Below are 27,565 nucleotides of genomic sequence, written 5' to 3'. Positions count from 1 at the left end.
AATCTTTCCTCATAGTTGCAATTTTCAAGCCCTGACAACATTCCTGTAAATCTCCTCTGCACTCTCTCCAGAGCAATTATGTCCTGCAGTGTGGTGACTGGAACTGTACAGAAACCCCAGGTTTGACCTAACCAGCGTTTTAGACAGTTTTATACATTTTATACAGTTCCATCAATACATCCCGCTTTTGTATTCAATACCTCCTCCAATATAGGAAAACATTCCATATGCTTTCTTGACCCCTTTATCTATCTCTCCTGCCACCTTCAAGGACCTGTGATCATGCATTCCAAGGTCTCTCGCTTCCCCTATCCCTCTTAATATTTTCCAGTTTATTGAGTATTCCCTCGTTTTCCTGCTCTCGCATCATCTCACATTTATCTGGATTGAATTCCATCTGCCACTTCTCTCCCCACGCAGCTAAACCATTGATATCAGTATGGAGTCGACAGCGATCCTCTTCACAATCAGCTACACGTTCAATTTTTGTGTCATCTACAAATTTTTCAATCACCCCTCCCACATTTAAGCCTAAATCATTAATATGTGCAACAAACTGGAGGGGCCCAACATTGAGCCCTGTGGAACATCACTTTTCCATTCGCAAAAACATCCATCGAACATTACCTTTTGTTTCCCGTCACTGAGCCAATTTTGGATCCAACCTGTCTCTTTCTCCTGTATCGCATGAAATCTCACTTTTCTAACCAATCTGCCATGTGGGACATTGTCAAGTGCCTTGCTGAAATCCATGTAGACACTCTCCCACTGCACTACCATCAGCAATCCTCCTTGTTACTTCCTCAAAAAGTTCTATTCCGTTAGTAAGACACGTTCTTCCCCAAACAAAACCATGCTGACTATCCCTGATCAATTTGTGCCCTTTTAAGTGACAGTTTATCCTATCTCTCAGAGTTATCCAATACTTTGCCAGCACTGAAGTCAGACTGACTTGGCCCGCAGTTTTCTGGCCTATCCCTGGAACCTTTTCTAAACAATGGTACAACATTCACAGACCTCCAATCCTCTGGGACCTTTCCTGTATCTAGTGAGGGGTGGAACATGATCCTAAAAGCATCCACTATATCATCCCTGGCTTCCTTTAACAGACTGAAATACAATCCATCTGCCCCTGGTGATTTATCCACCTTCAAGGACGCCATTCCCTCCAATACTTCCTCTCTCACTATGCTTATTGTATCTAATATTTCACACACCTCTTTAACTAGAATGTTTGAACAAGCCCTCACCTTGGTGAAGACAGAGATAACGTACTCACTGAGAACATTGCCCACATCTTCTGATTCAACCTATAAGTTACCATATACATCTCTGATGGGCTCTACCCTTTCTTAGTTATTATCCTGCTCTTAATGTATTGGTAAAACATCTTTGGATTTTATTTGATTTTACCTGCTAATATTTTTGCGAATCCTCTCTTTGCTTTCCTTTCTTTTCCGTTTAGAGATGTGAGTCATGAAGAGCATCACTTGAATTAGCTTCTCCTGCTGCCCTGTTAACGTGAATAAACTGATTCTAAAATTGGGGTCAATCTTCAAAGAGCCCCAGGTTCAGCAAATGACACTGAATGCATGGTTGTGGAGAGCTTAGCTCCACAAATCTGCAGTTGATGCAGGTGGAAGTTCTTTTAACATTGGCTTAAATTATTATATAAAAATAGAAAAGACACAGTAAGCTCAATCAGCATCAGAAAAAATGCGTCACCTGTCGATTTAATAAGACTTTTATAATTTCATTTTTTAAACTCTGCTGAAAACAGCACTAAATTCTCCTCTTCCTGGTCTTTTTTGGCGATCACTTGCTAACGAGTATGGTTGTCTACCTAAGAAACTGTGTGTTACTGGTCAAGGGTTCAGTGGGTTCTTGCGTGACTGGTGAGCCTGATCCTAGAGCCACATCTTCAAAATTTGTCAGGTGCTTCCGGGAGGTGTGATTGGTCCTTGGACTCAGGATCGCTGGTATTCCTTTCTCAGACTCTATTTCCAGTCTTCCTTTTGCCGTCAGGTGTCCTCAAAGAATTGTGATCCTTCAATCAGGAGGTTCCCCCAAGTAGGTCTCTTCTGAGCAAGGGTTTCTCAGGCGTTGACTTCATAGACATAGAACATAGAACAATACAGCGCAGTACAGGCCCTTCGGCTCACAATGTTGCACCGAAACAAAAGCCATCTAACCTACACTATGCCATTATCATCCATATGTTTATCCAATAAACTTTTAAATGCCCTCAATGTTGGCGAGTGCACTACTGTAGCAGGTAGGGCATTCCACGGCCTCACTACTCTTTGCGTAAAGAACCTACCTCTGACCTCTGTCCTATATCTATTACCCCTCAGTTTAAAGTTGTGTCCCCTCGTGCCAGCCATATCCATCCGCGGGAGAAGGCTCTCACTGTCCACCCTATCCAACCCCCTGATCATTTTGTATGCCTCTATTAAGTCTCCTCTTAACCTTCTTCTCTCCAACGAAAACAACCTCAAGTCCATCAGCCTTTCCTCATAAGATTTTCCCTCCATACCAGGCAACATCCTGGTAAATCTCCTCTGCACCCGCTCCAAAGCCTCCACGTCCTTCCTATAATGCGGTGACCAGAACTGTACGCAATACTCCAAATGCGGCCGTACCAGAGTTCTGTACAGCTGCAACATGACCTCCCGACTCCGGAACTCAATCCCTCTACCAATAAAGGCCAACACTCCATAGGCCTTCTTCACAACCCTATCAACCTGGGTGGCAACTTTCAGGGATCTATGTACATGGACACCTAGATCCCTCTGCTCATCCACACTTTCAAGAACTTTACCATTAGCCAAATATTCCGCATTCCTGTTATTCCTTCCAAAGTGAATCACCTCACACCTCTCTACATTAAACTCCATTTGCCACCTCTCAGCCCAGCTCTGCAGCTTATCTATATCCCTCTGTAACCTGCTACATCCTTCCACACTATCGACAACACCACCGACTTTAGTATCGTCTGCAAATTTACTCACCCACCCTTCTGCGCCTTCCTCTAGGTCATTGATAAAAATGACAAACCGCAACGGCCCCAGAACAGATCCTTGTGGTACTCCACTTGTGACTGTACTCCATTCTGAACATTTCCCACCAACCACCACCCTCTGTCTTCTTTCAGCTAGCCAATTTCTGATCCACATCTCTAAATCACCCTCAATCCCCAGCCTCCGTATTTTTTGCAATAGCCTACCGTGGGGAACCTTATCAAACGCTTTGCTGAAATCCATATACACCACATCAACTGCTCTACCCTCGTCTACCTGTTCAGTCACCTTCTCAAAGAACTCAATAAGGTTTGTGAGGCATGACCTACCCTTCACAAAGCCATGCTGACTATCCCTGATCATATTATTCCTATCTAGATGATTATAAATCTTGTCTCTTATAATCTCCTCCAAGACTTTACCCACTACAGACGTGAGGCTCACCGGTCTATAGTTGCCGGGGTTGTCTCTGCTCCCCTTTTTGAACAAAGGGACCACATTTGCTGTCCTCCAGTCCTCTGGCACTATTCCTGTAGCCAATGATGACATAAAAATCAAAGCCAAAGGTCCAGCAATCTCTTCCCTGGCCTCCCAGAGAATCCTAGGATAAATCCCATCAGGTCCCGGGGACTTATCTATTTTCAGCCTGTCCAGAATTGCCAACACCTCTTCCCTACGTACCTCAATGCCATCTATTCTATTAACCTGGGGCTCAGCATTCTCCTCCACAACATTATCTTTTTCCTGAGTGAATACTGACGAAAAATATTCATTTAGTAGCTCGCCTATCTCTTCAGACTCCACACACAATTTCCCATCCCTGTCCTTGACTGGTCCTACTCTTTCCCTAGTCATTCGCTTATTCCTGACATACCTATAGAAAGCTTTTGGGTTTTCCTTGATCCTTCCTGCCAAATACTTCTCATGTCCCCTCCTTGCTCGTCTTAGCTCTCTCTTTAGATCCTTCCTCGCTACCTTGTAACTATCCATCGCCCCAACCGAAACTTCACACTTCATCTTCACATAGGCCTCCTTCTTCCTTTTAACAAGAGATTCCACTTCCTTGGTAAACCACGGTTCCCTCGCTCGACGCCTTCCTCCCTGTCTGACCGGTACATACTTATCAAGAACACGCAGTAGCTGATCCTTGAACAAGCCCCACTTATCCAGTGTGCCCAACACGTGCAGCCTACTTCTCCACCTTATCCCCCCCAAGTCACGTCTAATGGCATCATAATTGCCCTTCCCCCAGCTATAACTCTTGCCCTGCGGTGTATACTTATCCCTTTCCATCATTAACGTAAACGTCACCGAATTGTGGTCACTGTCCCCAAAGTGCTCTCCTACCTCCAAATCCAACACCTGGCCTGGTTCATTACCCAAAACCAAATCCAACGTGGCCTCGCCTCTTGTTGGCCTGTCAACATATTGTTTCAGGAAACCCTCCTGCACACACTGTACAAAAAACGACCCATCTATTGTACTCGAACTATATCTTCAACTTCAATGTTGCATTTCTGGAGGTAAGCCTTCAGAGTGTCTTTGAAGTGCTGCCTCTTGCACTCCCCTTGCTCGAAAGCCTCCCTTGAGCTGGGCGAAGCCTATCTGCTTTGGCAGCCGGGACTCTAACATCCTAAGCACATGGCTGGCCCAGCGGAGTTGGTTTTGGATGATCACGGCCCTGATGCTGGTGCTCTTGGCTCCTTCAAGGACACTGATGTTAATATCCCTGTCTTCCCAGCTGATTCGAAAAATCCATCTCAGACAGCAGTGAGGGTATTTCTCTTGGGCAGTGAGGTGGCGTCTGTACGTAGTCCACGTTTCTGAGCCGAAGGACAAGCGTCTTGTACACGATATCAGCACGGATGTCACGGCTGTCAAAGACTCTCATCCACAGGTGTCCGAAGGAGGCGTCATGGATTGGATACAATGTTGGATCTCCGCATCAATGTCAGCCTTAGAGGAGAGGTGGCTCCTCAGTTATGGGGAATGCTCCACATTTAGAAGAGTTTCTCCTTGATCTTGATGGAGGGAGACTGGATCTTGCCCTGGGGCACGTTGGTAATGGACTTGAGTCTTCTTGAGGTTGAGGCTGATTCTTTGGTATGCTTCCATGAAGCTGTCAAGGTTGGCATGGAGATTCTCTTCTGAGAGAGTGGTGATGGCGATGTCTGAAGTTCCACGAGCGAAACGAGTGTTGTTTTCTTCTTGGATTTCAACCTGATGAGGTTAAAAGATTTTCCTTCACTCGAGACGATGTCCACTCCATTAGGAAGCTTGCTCTTGACATGGTGAAGTATGGTGCCAACGTAAATGGAGAAAAGGGTGGGAGGTGATGACACATTGCTGCTTGGCTCGTCTTGATCTCAAAGGTCTTTCTATCACTGTGAAAGAAGATGGTATTCGTGGGAAAGGATGGGCTCGAACCTTCATTGGCTATTCAATGCAAGGACTGTGCAAATTTGGTTTCTATGAAGTTTTCAAGGATCTTATTTCTATCAGAGAGGACTGTCGCCGGCATCTTGGCATGGAGGAATCGGAGGATGTTGATGAACTTCTCTGGACAGCCGGCCTTTAACAGGGTATTCAATAGCACTTCCCGATTGATAAATTCAAAGGCCTTGGTCAGGGGCAGCATGGTGGCACAGTGGTTAGCACTGTTGCTTCACAGCGCCAGGGTCTCAGGTTAGATTCCCGGCTTGGGTCACATGCTGTGTGGAATCTGGACATTCTCCCTGTGTCTGCATGGGTTTCCTCCGGGTGCTTTTGTTCCCCCGCACAAATCCCAAAAGACGCGCTGTTAGGTCATTTGGACATTCTGAATTCTCCGCGTGTACCCAAACAGGCGTCGGAATGTGGCGACTAGGGGCTTTTCATGGTAACTTCACTACAGTGACTTGTGGCAATAAAGATTATTCCAAAAAAAGTTAGCACAGATGCCTCAAGGCACCGAGGGCCCGGGTTCGATCTCGGCCCTGCGTCACCGTCTATGTGGAGTTTGTACATTCTACCCGTGTCTACGTGGGTCACGCCCCCACAACCCAAAGATGTGCAGGGTAGGTGGATTGACACTCTAAATTGCCCCTTAATTGAAATTAAAAAATTAAAACAGCCTTGGTCAGATCGATGAAGGTCATGTAGAGTGGCTGATGTTGCTCCTAGCATTTTTCTTGAAGTTGCCGAGCAGTGATAATCATGTCCACTGTGCCACGGTTTGTTCGGGAGCCACACTGGCTTTCGGGAAGGATTTCTTCAGAGACTGGGAGAAACGGCTAGCGAAGATTCGGGTGATGATCTTCCCAGCAATGGAGAGTGGCTGACTCCTCGGTAGTTCCCACAGTCTGCTTTATCTCCTTTCTTGAAGATGATGATGATGGCATCCCGGAGGTTGGCATGAATTTCTTCACTATCCCAGATTTTCCACAACAGCTGATCAGGTTGACGGGTGATCTCTTCTCCTCTAAGTTTGAAAATCTTCGCTGAGATTCTGTCCACTCCTGCGGCTTTTCCATTCTTCATGTGTCTAAAGGCAGCTTTGACTTTGTCCATACTCGGTGGGAGTCCAAGATCATCTTTGATAGGGAGTTGGGGGCTTCTTTAAACACCTCCTTGTAACATCTTGGTGAACATACACGACATGCACCCACTACATTTATAGCCTTCCCATAACGTCTAAAACAAATACTCTGACACAAACAAATGAAGAGACAACTATACAAGAGAAATTCATCGAATGCATTACAACAGGGTGAATTCACTTGCCGTATTAAGCAGCTGACTAACATTAAACCACTTCACTCCCCGTTCTTCCCACTGACCTTTAACATGACCTCACAGAAGTGCATCTGAGCCTCTCCAAAACGCAGCTTCAGCAACTCCAGGTTTCTGATCTCCCTGCAGTGAAGCGGTTATATCAGGTTAACTCGACATGAATAATCAGGATTACTCAACACAAAAGATTTCTTGATCAGCCCTAAAGCAGTAGTAACTCAACCAATTCCCACAGAAATAAAACACTCAACATGTTCCAGAATGATCTCACAAACTGCAAAAAGACTTGAAAACAGACAGAGGCAATGAAGGAACATTTTGGTAGAAGTGCACAGCTCTAGTTAAAAAAAAGAGCTGCCTCTAGAATTACTTTCTCCAACTGAATAGACTGAAGATCGACAGACATTGTATATGTTGGATTTCTGGGAGAAAGCCTTTTGTTTAGTTGGAACAACCTCATCTCAGAACCAGAAGGTGCAAGGTTTAAATCCAGCCCCAGACAGTCGCAGTGGATTGAGATCTAATGAATACTCAAAGCCTGTCCCTTGCTTCCGCTTCCAACAACGTGGACAAGGGTACTATTCTGACAGAAATGCGTCACAGCTCAAATTCAACCCACCCGATGGACTCAGCACTGCCCTCAAGTTTCCATTTGGAAACTTACTATTCGCCAATTTGGACGAGCATAAGAAATTGGGAGAGTCTTAATTTTACATTGACCCCTTGAGGCTGCTCTCTGTAATTCAATAAGATCACGGTTGATCCAAATGTGGCCCCAACTCTACTTTCTTGCCTGATCACATAACCCTGGACTCCCTTGTCAATCAAAAATCTGTCTAACTTGTCCTTGAATATCCAGCCTCCACTGCTCTCAGGGATAGAGAATTCCAAGGATCAACAGCCCCCGGAGTAGACATTCTTCCTTAACCAGGACACCCTTTATTTTGAAACTGTGCCCCCAGTTCAAGATTACCCCACAAGGAAAAACATTCTTTCAGAATCGACACTGTCAAGTCTCGTCAGAACTTTTATATTTCATTAAGGTTATTTCTCAGTCTTCTAAACTCCAGTGGATACAGCCCAACCTTTCCTCAAGATAACTCCCTCTTCCCAGGAATCACTCAAGCCAACCATCTCTGAACTGCTTCTAATATAAGTATATCCCTCCTTAACCAAAGGTAACCAAAACTTTAGGGGTCCCTGTACAAAAGTCTTAGCAAGACTTCTCTACTTTTCCTACTTTTATACCCAAACTCCTTGCAATAAAGGCCAACATTTCCATCTTAATTACTTGCTGTACCTGCATGTTGGCTTGATTCATGTACAGGAACATCCAGATCTCTCTGTACTCACCATTTCCCAATTATGCCCCACTCACTTATCCTATATATATCTCTTTGCAGACTCCATGGCCCTCAAATTTGCTTTCTGGCCAGAATCTTCAGAATTTTGGAAAACTAAGACAATTATTACAAGATTTACACAGTTGCAGCAGTTTAAAGGTGTAGAAAACATTGCCTGGGATGATGAGCAGCTAGGGAAACTGCAGATTTATGGAGGTCACTGGATAGGCTGTCTTATTTCGCCACACAGTCCCTACATGACCTGCAAGGGGACCGATCTAGCTCACTTGACTAGACGGCTGTTTCGTGCTGCAGAAGAAGACCATCAGCGCGGGTCCAATTCCCGTAATGGCTGAGGTCAGTCATGAAGGCCCCATCTTCTCAACCTTGCCCCTCACCTGAGGTGATCCTCAGGTTAAATCAACACCAAGCTCTCCCCCTCAAAGGGGAAAGCAGCCTATGGTCATCTGGGACTAAGGTGACTTTACTTTACATGACCCGTGGTGCACTGATGAATTTTGTGATCTTAATAAATCAGGAAGCAGATTCTGCTGCACTATTCAAGAATCCATTGCACTCAACAAGTTTTCTATTTATCACCACCTTTACTTCACAAGTTCATCATTCTAAGCCTGGAGTGTCTGCCAGGCTTGTTATGCCTGCAAATCTCCTTCACTCACAGCAAAGCATTGACACAGTCTCACTTGCTACAACCTTGCTTCATTTGTCTATTGTCACCCCTACTAGGGTCTGCTTGACTACTTTACTCCAACTACTTCTCATGACAATGAGAAAGCATCTTCTTCACCCCCCCCCCCCCCCCACCCCCCAGTATATTTAGGACAAGAGGTAGACTGACCACCATCCACACATTCTCAGCGCTATCTCCTCCAAGAGGGAGAACAACCAGGAGCATGTTGGAAGTGGACAAATCTAAGGGCTTGTGCTGGCTAACATTCTGCCCTCCTTGAGTTGGACCCAAACCCACAATCTTCTGAACAGAATAGACTCTGCACCAATGATTACTAATTGAAAATCGCTCAGAATCAGAAACACCACCAATAGGCAGGTCAATTATGGTTAAGCATTTCTCTTCCAACGCTGCAACAGGGCACGTATCTCAGTACCTGCAGGTAATGTAGCTGAAATGATGGAGTATTCGATCTGCCAGTAGTGTTCGATATTCATTAATAAACAACTCTTTGCTGCCGTAAATGCTGACCAGCAAAGTGATAATGTCAGAAGATCTTCGTTTGGAACCAAATTTACCTGAAATCAAGATTAGGAGAAGTAAAAGGAGAAGTAAAGGTATTTAAAGCATGATGTTGTGAGGAGTACACCCAATCCAGTGAGAAATAAGACATGTTAAATTCAGAGGTATAGAATTTACAGTGCAGGGGGCCATTCAGCCCATCGAGCCCACACCTCCACCCATCCCCGTGACCCAAGAACATCACCCCACCTTTTTTTGGGGGGCACCTTTTTTAAGGGCAATTTAGCATGGCCAATCCACAGAACCCGCACATCTTTGAATTGTGCGAGGAAACCGGAGCACCCGGAGGAAACCCACGCAGACACAGGGAGAAAGTGCAGACTCCGCACAGACAGTGACCCAAGCCGGGAATCAAACCTGGGACCCTGGAGCTGTGAAGCAACTATGCTCACCACTGTGCTGCCATGCTGTGCGTACCATGAAAGCACTTGGACCATCATTGCAATGTGTATTTCTGTCATAAGCCTAGTCACAAGATGGATCAAATCCGTCTCTTTCTTACAGGTTTTTAGAATATTCTCTGTGGCCTTACTCCCATTTCATTTGAACGCACAAGTGTCATTGGAGCACTCAACCAGCAACCTGGAGTTCAGATCCTGCACATCAAGTACCAAATTAAATTGAACAAAAGAAAAGGTGAGCCTGAAAAAAAGTGACCATAATCCTACTAGGGTGTGGTAAAAGCCAAACTGGCTCACAGCCAATGTTCCCTCTAATTTTTTTTTGTTATGGGCAGCTTGTTAATTTCAATCTATGGGACCTTGGTATTCTTTTACGTGGCTGCATAATGGACCAACTTTGAGTGGCCACTGTGGAACCTTTTGGCTTGCTGTTCATCCATGCATGTGCGCACCTCAGAAGAAATCTCTGGCCAACACTCAGTTACAGTCTGTTTACAGGGGCTAGATTAAATATCACTGTAGAGTTTCGACAAATGAGGAGTTGAAACAAGTGGTTTGAGTTCATTAAGGAAATAGAAGATTTCTAAAAGGCTGTTTTTTTTTTTTAAAAGTGACTGACTAACCCAATTGAATTTTTTGATGAAGTATATTTAAAGGCAAATTAAGCGAATACAATGCATATTAGCAAATCCTTTCCTAAAAATTCATGTGGACAAAGTAGCACATAAAAGGGTAGTTAAACAAAATTGTAGTTCATGAAATAGAAGGGTCAATGTCAACTTGGCTTAAGGACAGAATGCAGCAAGTCATGGTAAATGGTTATTTCTCTCACTGGAGAATGGTAAATAATGCATTCCCCAAATATCAATGCTAGGACCACTGCTTTAGTCGATATACAGTCCTCACTTAAAGTCCTGTTTACATTCCAAAGCCACAACTTTAAGTGAATCGTGGGTTCCTGAAGGAATCAGTGTTAATCCGGAGTTAGTTTCTCCGCGCAAGAAATGTCCAAAGGAACCTATGTACAAACTGAAATAAAGTAAAATACAGGCACAACACCGTGCATTGCTAGCTGAAATAACTTGTAAAATAAAATCCATCACGAACTATAAATGAAACACAATATTAAACACTAATCAACATAAGGGGCTGTTTTTGGGACTATGTCCCCATGCTGGCATCAAAACTCATAGAATCATCATAGAATCATAGAGGAAACCGGAGCACCCGGAGAAAACCCACGCATACACGGGGAGAACGTGCAGACTCCGCACAGACAGTGACCCAAGCCGGGACATGAACCTGGGTCCTGGAGCTGTGATGCAATTGTGCTAACCACTATGCTACCGTGCTGCCAGGAAAACTGGCGTGAAAGGGCCACATATTCCTAACCCTGCAGGGGGCTAGCAGGGCGGCGCAAATCTAGCGCACTTCCGGGTCGGAGGCTGTGCATACGCTCGGCGGTGGTCTCCAGCAGCTGCGCCGTGCTCCAAGGCGGGTTCAGACCGCGATAGACCCCCCCCCCCCCCCCCCCCCCGATTGGCCGCGCGCCCAAACCGGACTGCCTGCCCAAACATTGCCCGGCCGCACATAAGAACCCCCCTGCCCTCCGATCACCCCCTCCTCCCAACCAGGGCGGCTGCGGACTGAATCAGCAGCCGCCACGTTCGTTTCCCGACTGGCAGGATCACATTAGATCCACACCGTCGGGACTTCGGTCGGTAGGGGGCGGAGCGGGCCTCCAGAAATGGCCCAGGTAGGTGCTAGGCGGCACGGCGTATTCTCCGGGTACACCGCTTTTTTGGGGAACCTGTCCCGATTCCGTGCGGGGTAATGGATTCTCCACCCCGACTCCAGCGTTAGGGTCCGGAGAATCCAGCCCAAAGTGTTTTAAAGAATCGCATTGAAATAACAGTCACCAGGTTCCATCTAGTGGCAGAGGGTGGTCGGTGCAGATTGCAGCTGAAATCCTGACTATCTGCTCTGACCAACTTCAGCCACTAGATCGAGCTTGCACTTCTGTGCGAGTTCAGAAGTGAAGTGAAGTCGAGAGCTACAAGCAGAGCGGCGAGGACACGGGAGTGGGGGGAGGGGGAGGCTGGAGCCAGGCAGGGGGAGGCTAGACCAAAGGGTGGCGAGGCTGCGGGTCATATGAGCAGGCAGAACACAGAGGAGGAAGTCTGTGACAAAAAGGGCATTAAAGTGAAACAACCAATGATAAATGAATGCAGTGACACTACTTTATTACAAATCATGCTTAGTGTGTCAATGTTGAGTGAGGGCTCGCGACTCCAATCTTGGAATACAGAGCAGCATTTCAAAATTTGCCAAAATTGGAAGAGTAGCAAACAATGAGCTTGAGACTAATTGCCTAAAGGGACATCGATAGGCTAGCATAATTGGCAGACAAGTGGCAGATGCAATTTAATAAAGAGTGAGGTGATGCATTTTGTAGAAGGGATAGGGAGAGGCAATATCTCCCAAGGGTTCATGTGCAAAGATTGTTGAAAATGGCATGACAGACTTCCGGTGGCGGCTATGAGGGAATAAGTCGCACATTTGGTGGCTCCCGCTCTGGCCAGATATTTGGACCTTTCCCCCCGGCATTTTTGCGTTTTTGAGCGCGGGCTTCGTAGGCGAAGTTAATTTGGCACTGGTCCCACACATTGGTGTATGGAACGAAGAACCCCAAGGGATCGAAAAGGGAGAAATAAGAAGACAAGCAAGGGCTGGCTGGAGGTTGCGGCAGAAGACAATATGGCCGATGTTCGGACCCCTGCTGCGACGGCCCAACCATCAACGGAGGAGCTGATGCAGGTCATTCAAGAGGGCTTTGCTAGACAGAAACTGGACTGTCTTGATCCGATAAAGGAATCGATCGATCGGCTGGAGCGCAGGCTGGATGCCCAGTATCGGACGATTCAGAAGCTGGTGAAAGCGCTGGCGGACCAGGAGGAGCACCAAACGGTGGTTGAGCTGGAGGTGGGGATCAGCAAAAAAGGCTGCTGGAGAAGGTAGAAGATCTGGAGAATAGAGCTCGCCGACAGAACTTAAGAATTGTCGGTCTCCCGGAGGGGGCTGATGCTGGCGCGTTTGTGGCGAGTATGTTTCAGAAGCTTCTGTGGGAGGGGGCTTTCCCCGACCGTTGGTAGGTGGACAGGACATACAGAGCACTGGCGAGGAAGCCGCGGCCGGGGGACCCCCCAAGGGCAACGGTGGTCCGGTTCCACAGCTTTTTGGACAAGGAGTGTGTTCTCCAGTGGGCCAAGCGTACGCGGAGCTGCAAATGGGACAACAGGATTTTGCGTGTCTACCAGGATGAGCGTGGAGGTGGCCAAAAGGAGGGCAGGCTTTAATCAAGTTAAGGCGATCCTGTTCAAGAATGGGGTGAAATATGGACTGTTATACCCGGCGCGTCTTTGGGTTATGCACGAGGACCAGCACCATTATTTTGAGTCGCCCGAAGACGTGGTGGACTTTGCCAAGAGGAAAGGGCTGGTGCTGAACTGAGAACTTTTCGTTTTTTAAGTTGCAACTTTTTGAGTGATGTTTATATGATTTTATTGTCGTTTCTCTTCTGTATTTGAGTTTGGTTGAAGAAGAGGGCAGTAAAAGTTATTCGGTTTCTGCTGGTTTTTGGTGTTTAGGTGGGGATGGCTGGTGGGGCTTTTTACTTTGTATTACTTTGATTTACACTATTGGGGGAGTTTTCTGTGTGTTTTTTCTTTTTGGGTTGTCTCTTATGTTAATTGGGCGATTGTTTGGGGTCGGTTTGATGAGGGAAGTGGTTTCGATGGGCGGGGGGGGTGGGGGGAGTGAGGGAACAATAGGTGGGAGACTTCTTTGCGCCGGAGGTGTGGGCCACCAAGCTAGCTGGGTGAGCTAGTCTACGGAAGCAAAGTGGGGGGGGGGTGCATATGATTAATCTATGGCAGGGGTTAGGTTACAAAGTGTTGTTGCTGGGGAGGGGAGGGGGGTGATTTACTCTGCTGACGAGGGAGGGACTTGGGTTTCGGGACAGAGAGGAGGTCGGAGGTGGGGGCTGCCATGAGGCGGGCCAATGGAGGTGCAGCGCATGGGCTGGTGGCGGGCCCAGGAAAGGGGATGGCTGATCGGCGAGGGGGGGCACGGTGCCCCCCAACTAGGCTGATCACCTGGAATGTTAGAGGGTTGAACGGGCCGGTCAAGAGGGCGCGCGTGTTCGTGCATCTGAGGGCTCTGAAGGCGGACGTGGTAATCTTGCAGGAGACACACCTGAAAGTGGCGGATCAAGTCAGGCTAAGGAAGGGTTGGGTCAGTCAGGTCTTTCAATCGGGGTTGGACATCAAGATAAGAGGGGTTGCGATTTTGATCAACAAGCGGGTGCAATTTCAGGTGGGTAGTATAGTCTCGGATGGTGAGGGCCGGTATGTCATTGTTAGCGGTAAGCTGGAGGGGAGGTAGTGGAGCAGCTTCAAAAGGCGAGCGGGGCGTTTTACGAACATAGGGAGAAGGCCAGCAGAATGCTTGCACAGCAGCTAAGGAAGAGGGTGGCGGCCAGGGAAATAGACAGGATGGTTGATTGGGATGGAAACTTGGTAAGGGACTCGACAGGGCTAAACAGGGCCTTTTACAGTCGGCTCTATTGCTCGGAGGGGATGAGCTGCTTTTTGGATGGACTGACCTTCCCAAGAGTGGGTAGGGAGCTGGTGGATGGGCTGGGGGCCCCGATTAGGGTTGAAGAAATAGCTGAGGGCTTGAAGGTAATGCAGTCGAGCAAAGCCCCGGGGCCGGACGGGTAGTTCTATAAAAACCTCTAGGGGATATTAGGGCCGGTGCTGGTCAAGGTTTTCAATGAGGCAAGGGACAGAGGGGTGCTACCCCTGACGATGTCACAGGCCATTATTTTGTTGATATTGAAGCGGGACAAGAACCCGGAGCTATGCGGGTCATATAGGCCGATCTCCCTGCTTAATGTGGATGCCAAGTTGCTGGCCAAAATTTTGGCCTCCAGGATTGAAGATTGTGTGCTGGATGTGATTATGGAGGATCAGACTGGGTTTGTCAGGGGCAGGCAGCTGGTGGCCAATATAAGGAGGCTGCTCAATGTGATTATGATGCCCCCGGAGAGTAGGGAGGTGGAGGTAGTTGTGGCAATGGATGCGGAAAAGGCGTTCGACCGGGTGGAGTGGGACTACCTATGGGAGGTTTTGGGACGATTTGGGTTCGGTAGGGGCTTTATCGACTGGGTCAGGCTGTTGTACCAGGCCACGGAGGCTAGTGTAAGGACGAATAGGATGACCTCGGACTATTTTAGACTGTACCGGGGGACAAGACGGGGTGCCCCCTCTCACCACTGTCGTTTGCGTTAGCTATAGAACCACTGGCAATTGCTCTGAGAGCTTCAAGGGGCTGGAAGGGGGGGGGGGAGGAAACGGGACATAGAGTCTCGCTGTACGCGGAGACCTGCTCTTATACGTATCGGATCCAGGGGCAGGGATGGGCGAAATTATTGCGGTTCGGGGGGAATTCGGCCGATATTCGGGGTATAAACTGAATATGACAAAGAGTGAGATGTTTGGAGTCCAGGCGAGAGATCAGGAGGGTCGGCTGAGGGAGCTGCCGTTTAGGTTAGTAGGGGACAGTTTCAGGTACTTAGGAATCCAAGTGGCGCGCGACTGGGGCCGGTTACACAAGCTGAGCTTGTCCCGGTTGGTTGAACAGATGATGGGCGAGTTTCGGAGATGGGATGCGCTCCCGCTGATATTAGTTGGGAGAGTGCATACGGTCAAAATAGGGTTGATAGGGTTGTGAAGAAGACCTATGGAGTGTTGGCCTTTATTGGTAGAGGGATTGAGTTCCGGAGTCAGGAGGTCATGTTGCAGCTGTACAGAACTCTGGTACAGCCGCATTTGGAGTATTGCGTACAGTTCTGGTCACCGCATTATAGGAAGGACGTGGAGGCTTTGGAGCGGGTGCAGAGGAGATTTACCAGGATGTTGCCTGGTATGGAGGGAAAATCTTATGAGGAAAGGCTGATGGACTTGAGGTTGTTTTCGTTGGAGAGAAGAAGGTTAAGAGGAGACTTAATAGAGGCATACAAAATGATCAGGGGGTTGGATAGGGTGGACAGTGAGAGCCTTCTCCCGCGGATGGAAATGGCTGGCACGAGGGGACATAGCTTTAAACTGAGGGGTAATAGATATAGGACAGAGGTCAGATGTAGGTTCTTTACGCAAAGAGTAGTGAGGCCGTGGAATGCCCTACCTGCTACAGTAGTGAACTCGCCAACATTGAGGGCATTTAAAAGTTTATTGGATAAACATATGGATGATAATGGCATAGTGTAGGTTAGATGGCTTTTGTTTCGGTGCAACATCGTGGGCCGAAGGGCCTGTACTGTGCTGTATCGTTCTATGTTCTATGTTCTAACAAGAATCCATCTACCTCCACTTTAAAAATATTCAATGCCCCATCCCCACCCCTTTGTGAGACGGAGTGTTCCAAAGTCTCACAACTCTCAGAGAAACGAATTCTCATTTCTGCCCTAATTTTAAAACTAGCGCTGGACTGAACCACAAGAAGAAACATTCTCTCCACGTCCATCTTGTCAAGACCATTTAGGACCTTTCGTACTTCAACAAGTCATCCCTCACTCTTCCAATCGTAGTTATACTGTTTGACAAAGCTTTGACAAAGGGTCATCTGGTCTCGAAACATTAGCTCTTTTCTCTCCCTCCAGACCTGCTGAGATTTTCCAGCATTTTCTCTTTGGCCTCACTCTTCCAAACTCCAGTGGAAACGATCTAGTCTAACTTCTCCTCCTGAGAGAAGCCGCTCATTCCAGCGACCAATCTTGTAAACCTCTTCTAAACCGCCTCCAACACATTTACATTCTTCCTTGAAGGAGGCCAAAGCTGCACACAGTATTCGAGATGTGGTCTCACTAATGCCCCGTGTAACTGAAGCATAACATCCTTACCTTTATGTTCAATTCGTCTAATAATAGAGGACAGCATTCCGTTAGACTTCTTTTTTTAAATAAATTTAGAGTGCCCAATTCATTTTTTCCAATTAAGGGGCAATTTAGCATGGCCAATCCACCTACCCTGCACATCTTTGTGTTGTGGGGGCGAAACCCACGCAAACACGGGAGAATGTGCAAACTCCACACGGACAGCGACCCAGAGCCAGAATCGAACCTGGTACCTCGGCACCGTGAAGCAGCAGGGCTAACCCACTGCACCACCATGCTGCTCATCGTTAGACTTCTTAACTACTTGCTGTACCTGCACACTAACCGCTTGTGACTCATGTCCTAGAACACCCAGATCCCTCTGCACCGTAGAATTCTACAGCCTTTCTCCATTTAAGTAATGCTGATTATTGTTTATTCTTCCTGCCAATGTGAACAACTTTACATTTTTCCCATATTATACACCATCTGTCAGATCTTTGTCCACTAACTCAACCTCTCTTATCCCCCTGCATCTTCCTTATGTCCTCTTCACAACATACTTTCCCACCTATCATTTTCATCTTCAAATTTAGGTATGTACCTTCCCTCCCCTCATCTAACTAAAAAGCAGAAAAATGTGTCAGACACCCGTTTGATATTGCTTCTTCACTTAAACAGACTGCCCAATCTTGGAATAAATTCATGTTGAACTGAAGATTATCAGTGCACTAAAAGGTTCACTTTATAAGAAATAAGCAATAACTTTTCAAATCGTTTAAGATTCAAATTGTTTGTTCTAAATAACCAATCCATTTGTTGTCAGAATAGAAATATGCGCTGTTATCTCTGTTTGGGCCTGTTATCCTTAAACCCTCCAAAGCCACAAAGGCGTTCTTCCAGATTCACTCTTCTTGCTCCTGGGGAGTTTTAGAAATTATTAATAATAATAATCGTTATTATTGTCACAAGTAGGCTTGCATTGAAGTTACCCGGATCTGCATCGACAGGATCAGGAAGCCAGTCCTCTGGATCAGAGATGTCATCATCACTATCGTGCCCATGCTCCAGAGTGATCGGATCTGCTTTGGATAGCTCATTTGCCAGATCACTAGATCCCTCGGAGTCATCAGTCAAACCTGCTACTATCTGTCTCACAGTGTCATCCCGTGTCCTGTGGGTGAACAAATAAAAAGAAACGGAAAACTAGACTAATAAAGATCAAAAATTAACTGCCCGATTAAATAAACAACAGATAAAGCAAATCTAGTCTGGCATGTCATTTGGTTCTGCTCAAGCTGTCGGTTCTTAAATTATGTTTAGGTCAAATATTTTTTTAAACCTAGTTCTCATCTGATCCCTTTAATCTTTAATCATCTATCTCCCCTCAAACACTCACCCCGCCCCTATCGTCAGCCTCACTGCCATGCCAGATCCTATTTTGAACTCCACAATTTAAGAACTAGTGTTCCCTTGTTCTATATATATCATCTGCATCTCTTATTGTGGATACCGCAGTTAAAACTGGATAATTGATTTCCAATATTTAAGTCCTTGAACTTGAATTTCTGCAGAACACACAATCTTTGGTTAAATGGTGCCTATATCATTTGCCCCCACATTTACAATAACCACAAGAATGTGCAGACTTGGGGAATCGTCCAAACCTCTCAACTGTGGAATTCACTGACAATCACTAGATTCAGAACCCTGCCATTCATTGTCGGCGGGGCAACGTTCTCCACCAATCGATTCCTCCATTTTAACTTACTTTTAATGAATCACAAATGATTCTTTAATTCAAAATATTTAGCACCCTATTCTCCGCACCTCCTCCATCAGCATCCTGTAATATCTTACGTTTAAGAAACATTCCCAGCCCATTTTGTCAACTTTGACGATTCTAGCCTCTTTTAACGTGTTTTGACAATTTTGGACATTTTACATTATCAATGTTATAGATTTTGGTCTCGATTTATATATTACTGCACAAATAGAAGTTGCAGTTTTTTACGCTCAAATGTCAAAACTTAGCTCAGCATGAAGCAGCTCACAGTCTGAGGATTCAGGGTAAACCATTTCGGACAGAGATAAGAAAACATTTCTTCACGCAGAGTGGTGAGCCTGTGGAATTCATGACCACAGGAGGTAATTGATGCTAAAACATTGAATATATTCAAGAGGCGGCTGGATATAGCAATTGGGGAGAATGTGATCAAAGGCTATGGGGAGAAAGCAGGATTAGGCTATTGAGTTGGATGATCAGCCATGATCATGATGAATGGCGGAGCAGGCTCGAAGGGCCAAAAGGCCTTCTCCTGCTCCTATCTTCTGTGTATCTATGTGTGTAAAACACTGCAGACTGGATGGGTTGAGAGGTTAATGACCTAAAAAGATGGCACATGGATGATATTTGACTATTCTAAATATTGTTGGGGTGGGGAGGGTGCAAAAAGCTCTACTATTCAAAACTGAAAGAAAGTTTCAACGGTTGCATAGTGAATGGAGCTTCAATAGGCATCAACCACAGACGGTTAGAATTCGCTCACAATTCTCACCACAATCAGTGAGACCTGCTTTTCAATCCTAACCTAATTCTCTTCAAGCCGATATCCAGCTGTTTTTTTTTGTTGCAAATCTTGCCTTCTTTGCTTACTTCTATCCTCGTACTGTTCTTTATTTTTGATAACAATTCCTTTTCTCATACAACTGCTGGTCCTTTTATTAAAAGATATTATCCAACTTATAGAAGGACTCCACTGAGGGCCGAACTAATATTTTACATCAACGAAAAGTACAAATTGTACAAATTTAAAAGCTTTAAACCGATACCTCTATAAAGCATAGAACGCGATATGATTTATTAATACTTTGTTAACCCATTCTCCCAGTCTCTTTCTTATTGCATTCCTTTAACATTGTATCCTTTGGCATGATTGTCTCCCCTCATTCTTTCTAACAATCCCAAAACAATATAAACATATAACGGACAGTGAGAAAAGGGCAGAACATGTTTACTCTTAAACACAACAAATCATCACTCCTTGGTGTTTACTTTACACACTGCCCACTCATTCGAACTAGAGATACAGCACTGTACCTTAGATATTTGCGGACAGGTTCGCATACCACCTCCAAAATAACCATGGATGGATCCAACTCGCGAAGGGCCTTGATTGCAGATATGTACAAAGTTATCACATCAGCAGTGTTTACTCCTAAACAAGATGTTACTCCATTAACTGCTGGAAATAACTGACTCTATATATATTTGACCAAAGAGCAGCACCAAGTTAATTGATACGATTGAATCTGTAGTAGAAATGCTCAGAAATCCAGAAAAAAATAATCTTGGGAGGAGAGATCGAAACCCTGAAAGGTGGGCTGTTGTTAAAGCCGCCAACATAGGAGCGACTTTTGGAGAGAATTCCAAGGTAATATCTTTGAAGGTGATGACTGGAAACTCTCATGAGAGATACAAAGTTTCAGTGAGATTGTGATCAACGTCTGGGTGGGTTGGTCAGAAATCCATGAAATTCATTTTTAGTCAGATCTGTCATTTATTGTGTAGCATGACGCGTCCAACCACTTAAGAGTATAAAATAGATATTCTAAATTGTTTTCTCTTTCTGACCTTGCATAGTAAAGTTTATTTTAGTTTGTTCAAACCCATGGAATTTTGTAGTTTAATTCACTTAGTCCTCTCAAAACTTGTTAGGAGTTTTCTATAGGCCCCCCAATAGTAGCAGAGATGTGGAGGAACAGATTGGGAAACAGATTTTGGAAAGGTGCAGAAGTCACAGGGTAGTAGTCATGGGCGACTTTAACTTCCCAAATATTGAGTGGAAACTCTTTAGATCAAATAGTTTGGATGGGGTGGTGTTTGTGCAGTGTGTCCAGGAAGCTTTTCTAACACAGTATGTAGATTGTCCAACTAGAGGAGGGGCAATATTAGATTTAGTACTGGGTAATGAACCAGGGCAAGTGATAGATTTGTTAGTGGGGGAGCATTTTGGAGATAGTGACCACAATTCTGTGACTTTCACTTTAGTAATGGAGAGGGATAGGTGCGTGCAACAGGGCAAGGTTTACAATTGGGGGAAGGGTAAATACGATGTTGTCAGACAAGAATTGAAGTGCATAAGTTGGGAACATAGGCTGGCAGGGAAGGACACAAGTGAAATGTGGAACTTGTTCAAGGAACAGGTGCTACGTGTCCTTGATATGTATGTCCCTGTCAGGCAGGGAAGAGATGGTCGAGTGAGGGAACCATGGTTGACAAGAGAGGTTGAATGTCTTGTTAAGAGGAAAAAGGTGACTTATGTAAGGCTGAGGAAACAAGGTTCAGACAGGGCATTGGAGGGATACAAGATAGCCAGGAGGGAACTGAAGAAAGGGATTAGGAGAGCTAAGAGAGGGCATGAACAATCTTTGGCGGGTAGGATCAAGGAAAACCCCAAGGCCTTTTACACATATGTGAGAAATATGAGAATGACTAGAGCGAGGGTAGGTCCAATCAAGGACAGTAGCGGGAGATTGTGTATTGAGTCTGAAGAGATAGGAGAGGTCTTGAATGAGTACTTTTCTTCTGTATTTACAAATGAGAGGGGCGATATTGTTGGAGAGGACAGTGTGAAACAGATTGGTAAGCTCGAGGAAATACTTGTTAGGAAGGAAGATGTGTTGGGCATTTTGAAAAACTTGAGGATAGACAAGTCCCCCGGGCCTGACGGGATATATCCAAGGATTCTATGGGAAGCAAGAGATGAAATTGCAGAGCCGTTGGCAATTATCTTTTCATCCTCACTGTCAACAGGGGTGGTACCAGGGGATTGGAGAGTGGCGAATGTCGTGCCCCTGTTCAAAAAAGGAACTAGGGATAACCCTGGGAATTACAGGCCAGTTAGTCTTACTTCGGTGGTAGGCAAAGTAATGGAAAGGGTACTGAAGGATAGGATTTCTGAGCATCTGGAAAGACACTGCTTGATTAGGGATAGTCAGCACGGATTTGTGAGGGGTAGGTCTTGCCTAACAAATCTTATTGAATTCTTTGAGGAGGTGACCAAGCATGTGGATGAAGGTAAAGCAGTGGATGTAGTGTACATGGATTTTAGTAAGGCATTTGATAAAGTTCCCCATGGTAGGCTTATGCAGAAAGTAAGGAGGCATGGGTTAGTGGGAAATTTGGCCAGTTGGATAACAAACTGGCTAACCGATAGAAGTCAGAGAGTGGTGGTGGATGGCAAATATTCAGCCTGGATCCCAGTTACCAGTGGCGTACCGCAGGGATCAGTTCTGGGTCCTCTGCTGTTTGTGATTTTCATTAATGACTTGGATGAGGGAGTTGAAGGGTGGGTCAGTAAATTTGCAGACGATACAAAGATTGGTGGAGTTGTGGATAGTAAGGAGGGCTGTTGTCGGCTGCAAAGAGACATAGATAGGATGCAGAGCTGGGCTGAGAAGTGGCAGATGGAGTTTAACCCTGAAAAGTGTGAGGTTGTCCATTTTGGAAGGACAAATATGAATGCGGAATACAGGGTTAACGGTAGAGTTCTTGGCAATGTGGAGGAGCAGAGAGATCTTGGGGTCTATGTTCATACATCTTTGAAAGTTGCCACTCAAGTGGATAGAGCTGTGAAGAAGGCCTATGGTGTGCTCGCGTTCATTAACAGAGGGATTGAATTTAAGAGCCATGAGGTGATGATGCAGCTGTACAAAACTTTGGTAAGGCCACATTTGGAGTACTGTGTACAGTTCTGGTCGCCTCATTTTAGGAAGGATGTGGAAGCTCTGGAAAAGGTGCAAAGAAGATTTACCAGGATGTTGCCTGGAATGGAGAGTAGGTCTTACGAGGAAAGGTTGAGGGTGCTAGGCCTTTTCTCATTAGAGCGGAGAAGGATGAGGGGCGACTTGATAGAGGTTTATAAGATGATCAGGGGAATAGATAGAGTAGACAGTCAGAGACTTTTTCCCCGGGTGGAACACACCATTACAAGGGGACATAAATTTAAGGTGAAAGGTGGAAGATATAGGAGGGATATCAGAGGTAGGTTCTTTACCCAGAGAGTAGTGGGGGCATGGAATGCACTGCCTGTGGAAGTAGTTGAGTCGGAAACATTAGGGACCTTCAAGCAGCTATTGGATAGGTACATGGATTACGGTAAAATGATATAGTGTAGATTTATTTGTTCTTAAGGGCAGCACGGTAGCATTGTGCATAGCACAATTGCTTCACAGCTCCATGGTCCCAGGTTCGATTCCGGATTGGGTCATTGTCTGTGCGGAGTCTGCACGTCCTCCCCGTGTCTGCGTGGGTTTCCTCCGGGTGCTCCGGTTTCCTCCCACAGTCCAAAGATGTGCGGGTTAGGTGAATTGGCCAATGATAAATTGCCCTTAATGTCCAAATTGCCCTTGGTGTTGGGTGGAGGTGTTGAGTTTGGGTAGGGTGCTCTTTCCAAGAGCCGGTGCAGACTCAAAGGGCCGAATGGCCTCCTTCTGCACTGTAAATTCAATGATAATCTATGATTAATCTAGGACAAAGGTTCGGCACAACATCGTGGGCCGAAGGGCCTGTTCTGTGCTGTATTTTCTATGTTCTATGTTCTATGTTCAAGAGGGTGGTGAGTCTCTGGAACTCTTCCTGTAAAGGTGGTGGAGGCAGATTCTTTGAATATTTTGAAGGCAGAGGTGGACAGATTCTTGGTAAGGCGGTGAAAGGTCATCAGGGTCAGGCAGGATGCAGATGAGGTTACTATCAGATCAGCCACGATCGTATTAAATGGAAGAGCAAACTCGAGGGGCTGAATGGTCTGATTAGCAAGTTTCATAGAATTTCATAGAATTTACAGTGCAGAAGGAGGCCATTCGGCCCATTGAGTCTGTGGTTAGCACTGCTGCTGCACAGTGCCAGGAACCCGGGTTCAATTCTAGCTTAGGTGACTGTGTGAAGTTTGCACATTCTCCCCGCATCTACGTGGGTTTCCTCCGGGTGCTTTGGTTTCCTCCCACAGTCCAAAGGTGTGCAGGTTAGGTGGGTTGGCCATGATAATTGCCACTTAGTGACTAGTGATGTGCAAGTTAGGTGGGGTTACAGGGATAGGGTTGGGGAGTGGGTAGGGTTCTTTTTCAGAGGGTGGGTGCAGACTCAATGGGCCAAATGGCCTCCTTCGGCACTGTAAGGATTCTATTGATTCTAAATGTCCTTTTTTATAAAACACCTAAAGTCTTGTCAAAACACAACCCTAGCTCCTTAGTTTTTACTGTGCTTAACCAGTTTATTACACTTACGGCTCCTAAACTCTTTTTAAAAATGTTATTGTTGCAAGACCCATTGGCTCCCAGAGCATTACAACCAGACCTGAAATTGATTTTCCCAAAAACATCCAACAGCATTGTGAACGAATGAACTCCTCTTGCTCTTTGTTGGAGTACAGTAATGGGACTTTGGAACAGGAGTAGGTCATTTGACCCTTCAAACCTGCTCTGCCATTCAATAACATCTTGGCTGTTCTAGTGTGGCCTCAGCTCCTCTTTCCTGTCTGCCTTCCATAACCCTTGACTCTCGACACTCAAAGGCTAATTCTAAATCTATTCCAGCATCCACTCCTTTCTGGGCTCGAGAATTCCACACACCCAACAACTCTCAAGAGAAAACAATCCTCCTCATCTTTTCCTCAAACGGTTAACCTCTCATTCTTAAACAATGTCTTCCCTAAGTGGGAATGTCCTCCCAGTATCTGTCCTATCATGTTCCCGCAACATCTTATATATGATTTAATGAGATCACCTTCATTCCTCTAAATTCCAATGGGTATAGGCTCAACCTGTTCAACCTTTCTACACAGGATAAGCCCTTCATCCCAGGAATGAGTTGAGTAAACCTTCTCTGAACTACTCTGAACTACTTCTAAAGCAGTTGGGGGCTTTTCACAGCAGTTTAATTGAAGCCTACTTGTGACAATAAGCGATTATTATTATCCTTTTTCAAATAGGGAGGCCAAAACTGTAACAGTATTCCAGACGTGGCTTCACCCTGTACCGCTGCAGCAAAGCTTCCCACTTTATATTCCATTTCTCTCGCAATAATGGTCAACATTCGCATATCACTGTGGCCCGTACGAGCAGGTTCTTTGAAGGGGTGGAGGATAGGTGTGGGCGGTGTGCGGGAGGACCCACGAATCATGTCCACATGTTTTGGGCATGTCCGAAGCTTAGGGGATTCTGGCAAGGATTTGCCGATGTCATGCCCACGGTATTGAAGGTACGGGTGGTTCAGAGTCCAGAGGTGGCGATTTTTGATGTGTCGGAAGACCTGGGAGTCCAGAGGGCGAGAGAGGCTGATGTTATGGCCTTTGCCTCCCTGGTAGCCCGGAGACGGATCTTATTGGGGTGGAGGGACTCGGAGCCCCCAAAATCAGGGGTATGGGTTTGTGACGTGGCCGGGTTTCTCAGGCTTGAGAAGATCAAGTTTGCCCTGAGAGGATCGATATTAGGGTTCACCCAGAGGTGGCAGCTGTTTATCGACTTCTTCGGGGAAAGTTAAGCTGTCAGCAGATACAAAGGGGGGGGGGTGGTTGAGGCGGGATTAGTTAGTGGGGGAGGAAAATTGGGAAACTGTGTATGTAAGACATGTTCGCTGAGTGTGGTTGTTGGTACTTACTTTGTTGATTTTCCTCTTGAAATTGTTGTTAAAAATTTATAAATGCCTTAATAAAATGTTTTTAAAAAAATAAAGGTCAACATTCCATTGACCTTCCTCATCACTTGTTGACTTTTTGAGATCCATGTACCAGGACACCAAAATCCTTCTGTACCACTGAGTTCTGCAATCTTTCTCTATTTAAACACTACACTGCTTTTCTATTCTTCCTGCCAAAGTGGACAAATTCATATTTACCCATGTTATACCGCATCTGCCAATTATTTGCCCACTCACCTAACCTGTCAAGATCCTGCTGTAGACTCTCTTATCGCCTCTCACTTTCCTACCTATCTTGGTGCCAACGTAAAATTTAGCTACCACACATTCAGTCCCTTCACCCAAGTCATTGATCTCGATTGCAAAAAGGTTGAGGGCCCAGCACTGATCCTGGTGATACTCCCAATAATTACAGCTTGCCCATCCAATGAAATTTGAGACCAAGAAATGCCTGCTTTTTCAGTCACCAGTTGAACAAAAGGAGGTGCCTTACTCCCAAACTATGCCCACCTTATATTACATGTTTTAGAAAGTGTACTGCGAACTGTACAAGTCAGAAGGAGATGGGTAGTCTTATGCAAACCTGGGTGGAGAAGCCTGGTCTCCAGGGCTGTTTTTAGTGATGAAAGCAGTTGCTGCCTTTGATTGGTCCTTTCAAGGCAAACTTTCAAATCCTGCAATGCTGCCTTGGATTCTGGGAAGTCTGCAATTCAAAACGCAATAAAAATCAACGATTTCTGAGGGAGACATCGATTTCCAAGCCCCATTAGAATATATGTAATGTGCATTTTAATCAAACAGGATACACAATGGACATTATTATAGCCAAATTACACAAAGTTCATTTAAACATTTAAACTAACTCGGCAGGGGTGTGGGAACCAAGAGGAAATATTAGAGGAGAATACTGGGGTGCTGAAAATACTGGGAGGGTCAGGTCGTACTAGTATAGAAAATGGTAAGTTATTAAGTGAAGTCAGAGTAAGTGAGAAAGTAAAAACATTTAAATCAGGGTTACTACACTTTTATGTGAATGCATGAAGATTGCGGAGTTATAGGTGCAGATTGCACTGTGGAAATATGATGCTGCTGTGACAACAGAAACCTGGCTCGAGGAAGGTCAGGGCTGGGTATTAAATATACCTGGGAAAGGTGTTCAGAAAAGATAGAAAAGTAAGGAAAGGGGGAGGGGTGGCAGTATTGGTTAAGAGAGCATTGCTGTGCTGGAGAAAGAGGGTGTCCAGAGGATTCAAAGACAGAATCAATATGGCTCAAGCTAAGGAGCAAAAAGGGTACAATAACATTGCTTGGAGTAGTATATAGATCTCCAGCTATGAGAAAGATGTAGAAGAACTCTGCAGGGAAATTACAGAGAAGCAAAGAGTATAGAGTGGTTTTAATGGGGGACTTTAATTACCCAAATGTAGACTGGGGCAGTAATAGTGTAAAGGGCGGCGAGGGAAATTTCCTAGATTGATCCAGGAAAATGTTCTACTGCAGTTTGTGTCCAGTCCAACAAGAAAGGATGCACTGCTGGAGCTGGATCTTGGAAATGAGGTGGGCCAAGTAAGTGTCAGTTGGGAACATTTAGGAGACAGTGACTGTGGGTATGGTGAGTGACTTTGATGAACAACAGAATGTGCAGAAAGGCAGCATAAAAATCATAACCCAAAGACATGTTGGCTGGCAGCATATCATATTAGTATACAAACCTACCTACACCATGTGAGCAGGATGAAATAATATAGTGATGTTTGTGTCTACAAAAAGATTTCTATTGCATAATTATTTCACCCTGAAGCTCACTTAATGTTAAGAATCATGGGCAAGCATATAACAACTTGATATCCCTTGTATATCTTTAAAACTCGCAAAATCTAAATATTATGTGTACCAAGAACATCAGGACAGGTATCTTTATTGCCATCCACAATTCTTGCAACTCCATAAACAATCTGATTTTTAAATCCACAAAAAAACTGTTTGCCTCATTGAGTTAATCTGGTAAATGAATTAACCATATTGGTTAAGATAAGTTCTAAGTCGTGTTTCTAAGCAAAATATGAATTCCTTTCTGGCCAAAATCCCCCCGAAGTTCTAACTGTATCCAGCTATAAAATCAGCT

At 45.4% G+C, this 27,565-nt stretch overlaps 1 protein-coding gene across 3 annotated transcripts in view; it reads right to left on the bottom strand.

Annotated features, from left to right (window-relative positions):
• anapc2 (anaphase promoting complex subunit 2) overlaps window positions 1–27,565 on the bottom strand; it is a 68,398-nt gene that overhangs the window by 27,582 nt on the left and 13,251 nt on the right. For all 3 annotated transcript variants that reach the window (XR_011937611.1, XM_072488121.1, XM_072488122.1), the window contains exons 5-9: window positions 26,024–26,143; window positions 19,843–19,960; window positions 17,735–17,916; window positions 9,262–9,403; window positions 6,839–6,914 (exon numbers count right to left, since the gene is read on the bottom strand). Coding sequence is in view for 2 of the 3 variants with exons in the window: in XM_072488121.1 (XP_072344222.1) it covers window positions 6,839–6,914; window positions 9,262–9,403; window positions 17,735–17,916; window positions 19,843–19,960; window positions 26,024–26,143 (638 nt within the window). In the remaining variant the exon portion in view is untranslated. The remainder of the gene's footprint in view (window positions 1–6,838; window positions 6,915–9,261; window positions 9,404–17,734; window positions 17,917–19,842; window positions 19,961–26,023; window positions 26,144–27,565) is intronic.

This window comes from Scyliorhinus torazame, chromosome 22, assembly GCF_047496885.1.
Source record: "Scyliorhinus torazame isolate Kashiwa2021f chromosome 22, sScyTor2.1, whole genome shotgun sequence".
NCBI classification, from domain to species: Eukaryota; Metazoa; Chordata; class Chondrichthyes; order Carcharhiniformes; family Scyliorhinidae; genus Scyliorhinus; species Scyliorhinus torazame.
The sequence above is the reverse complement of the archived record's forward strand: the minus strand, read 5'-3'. Positions and strand labels throughout refer to the sequence as shown.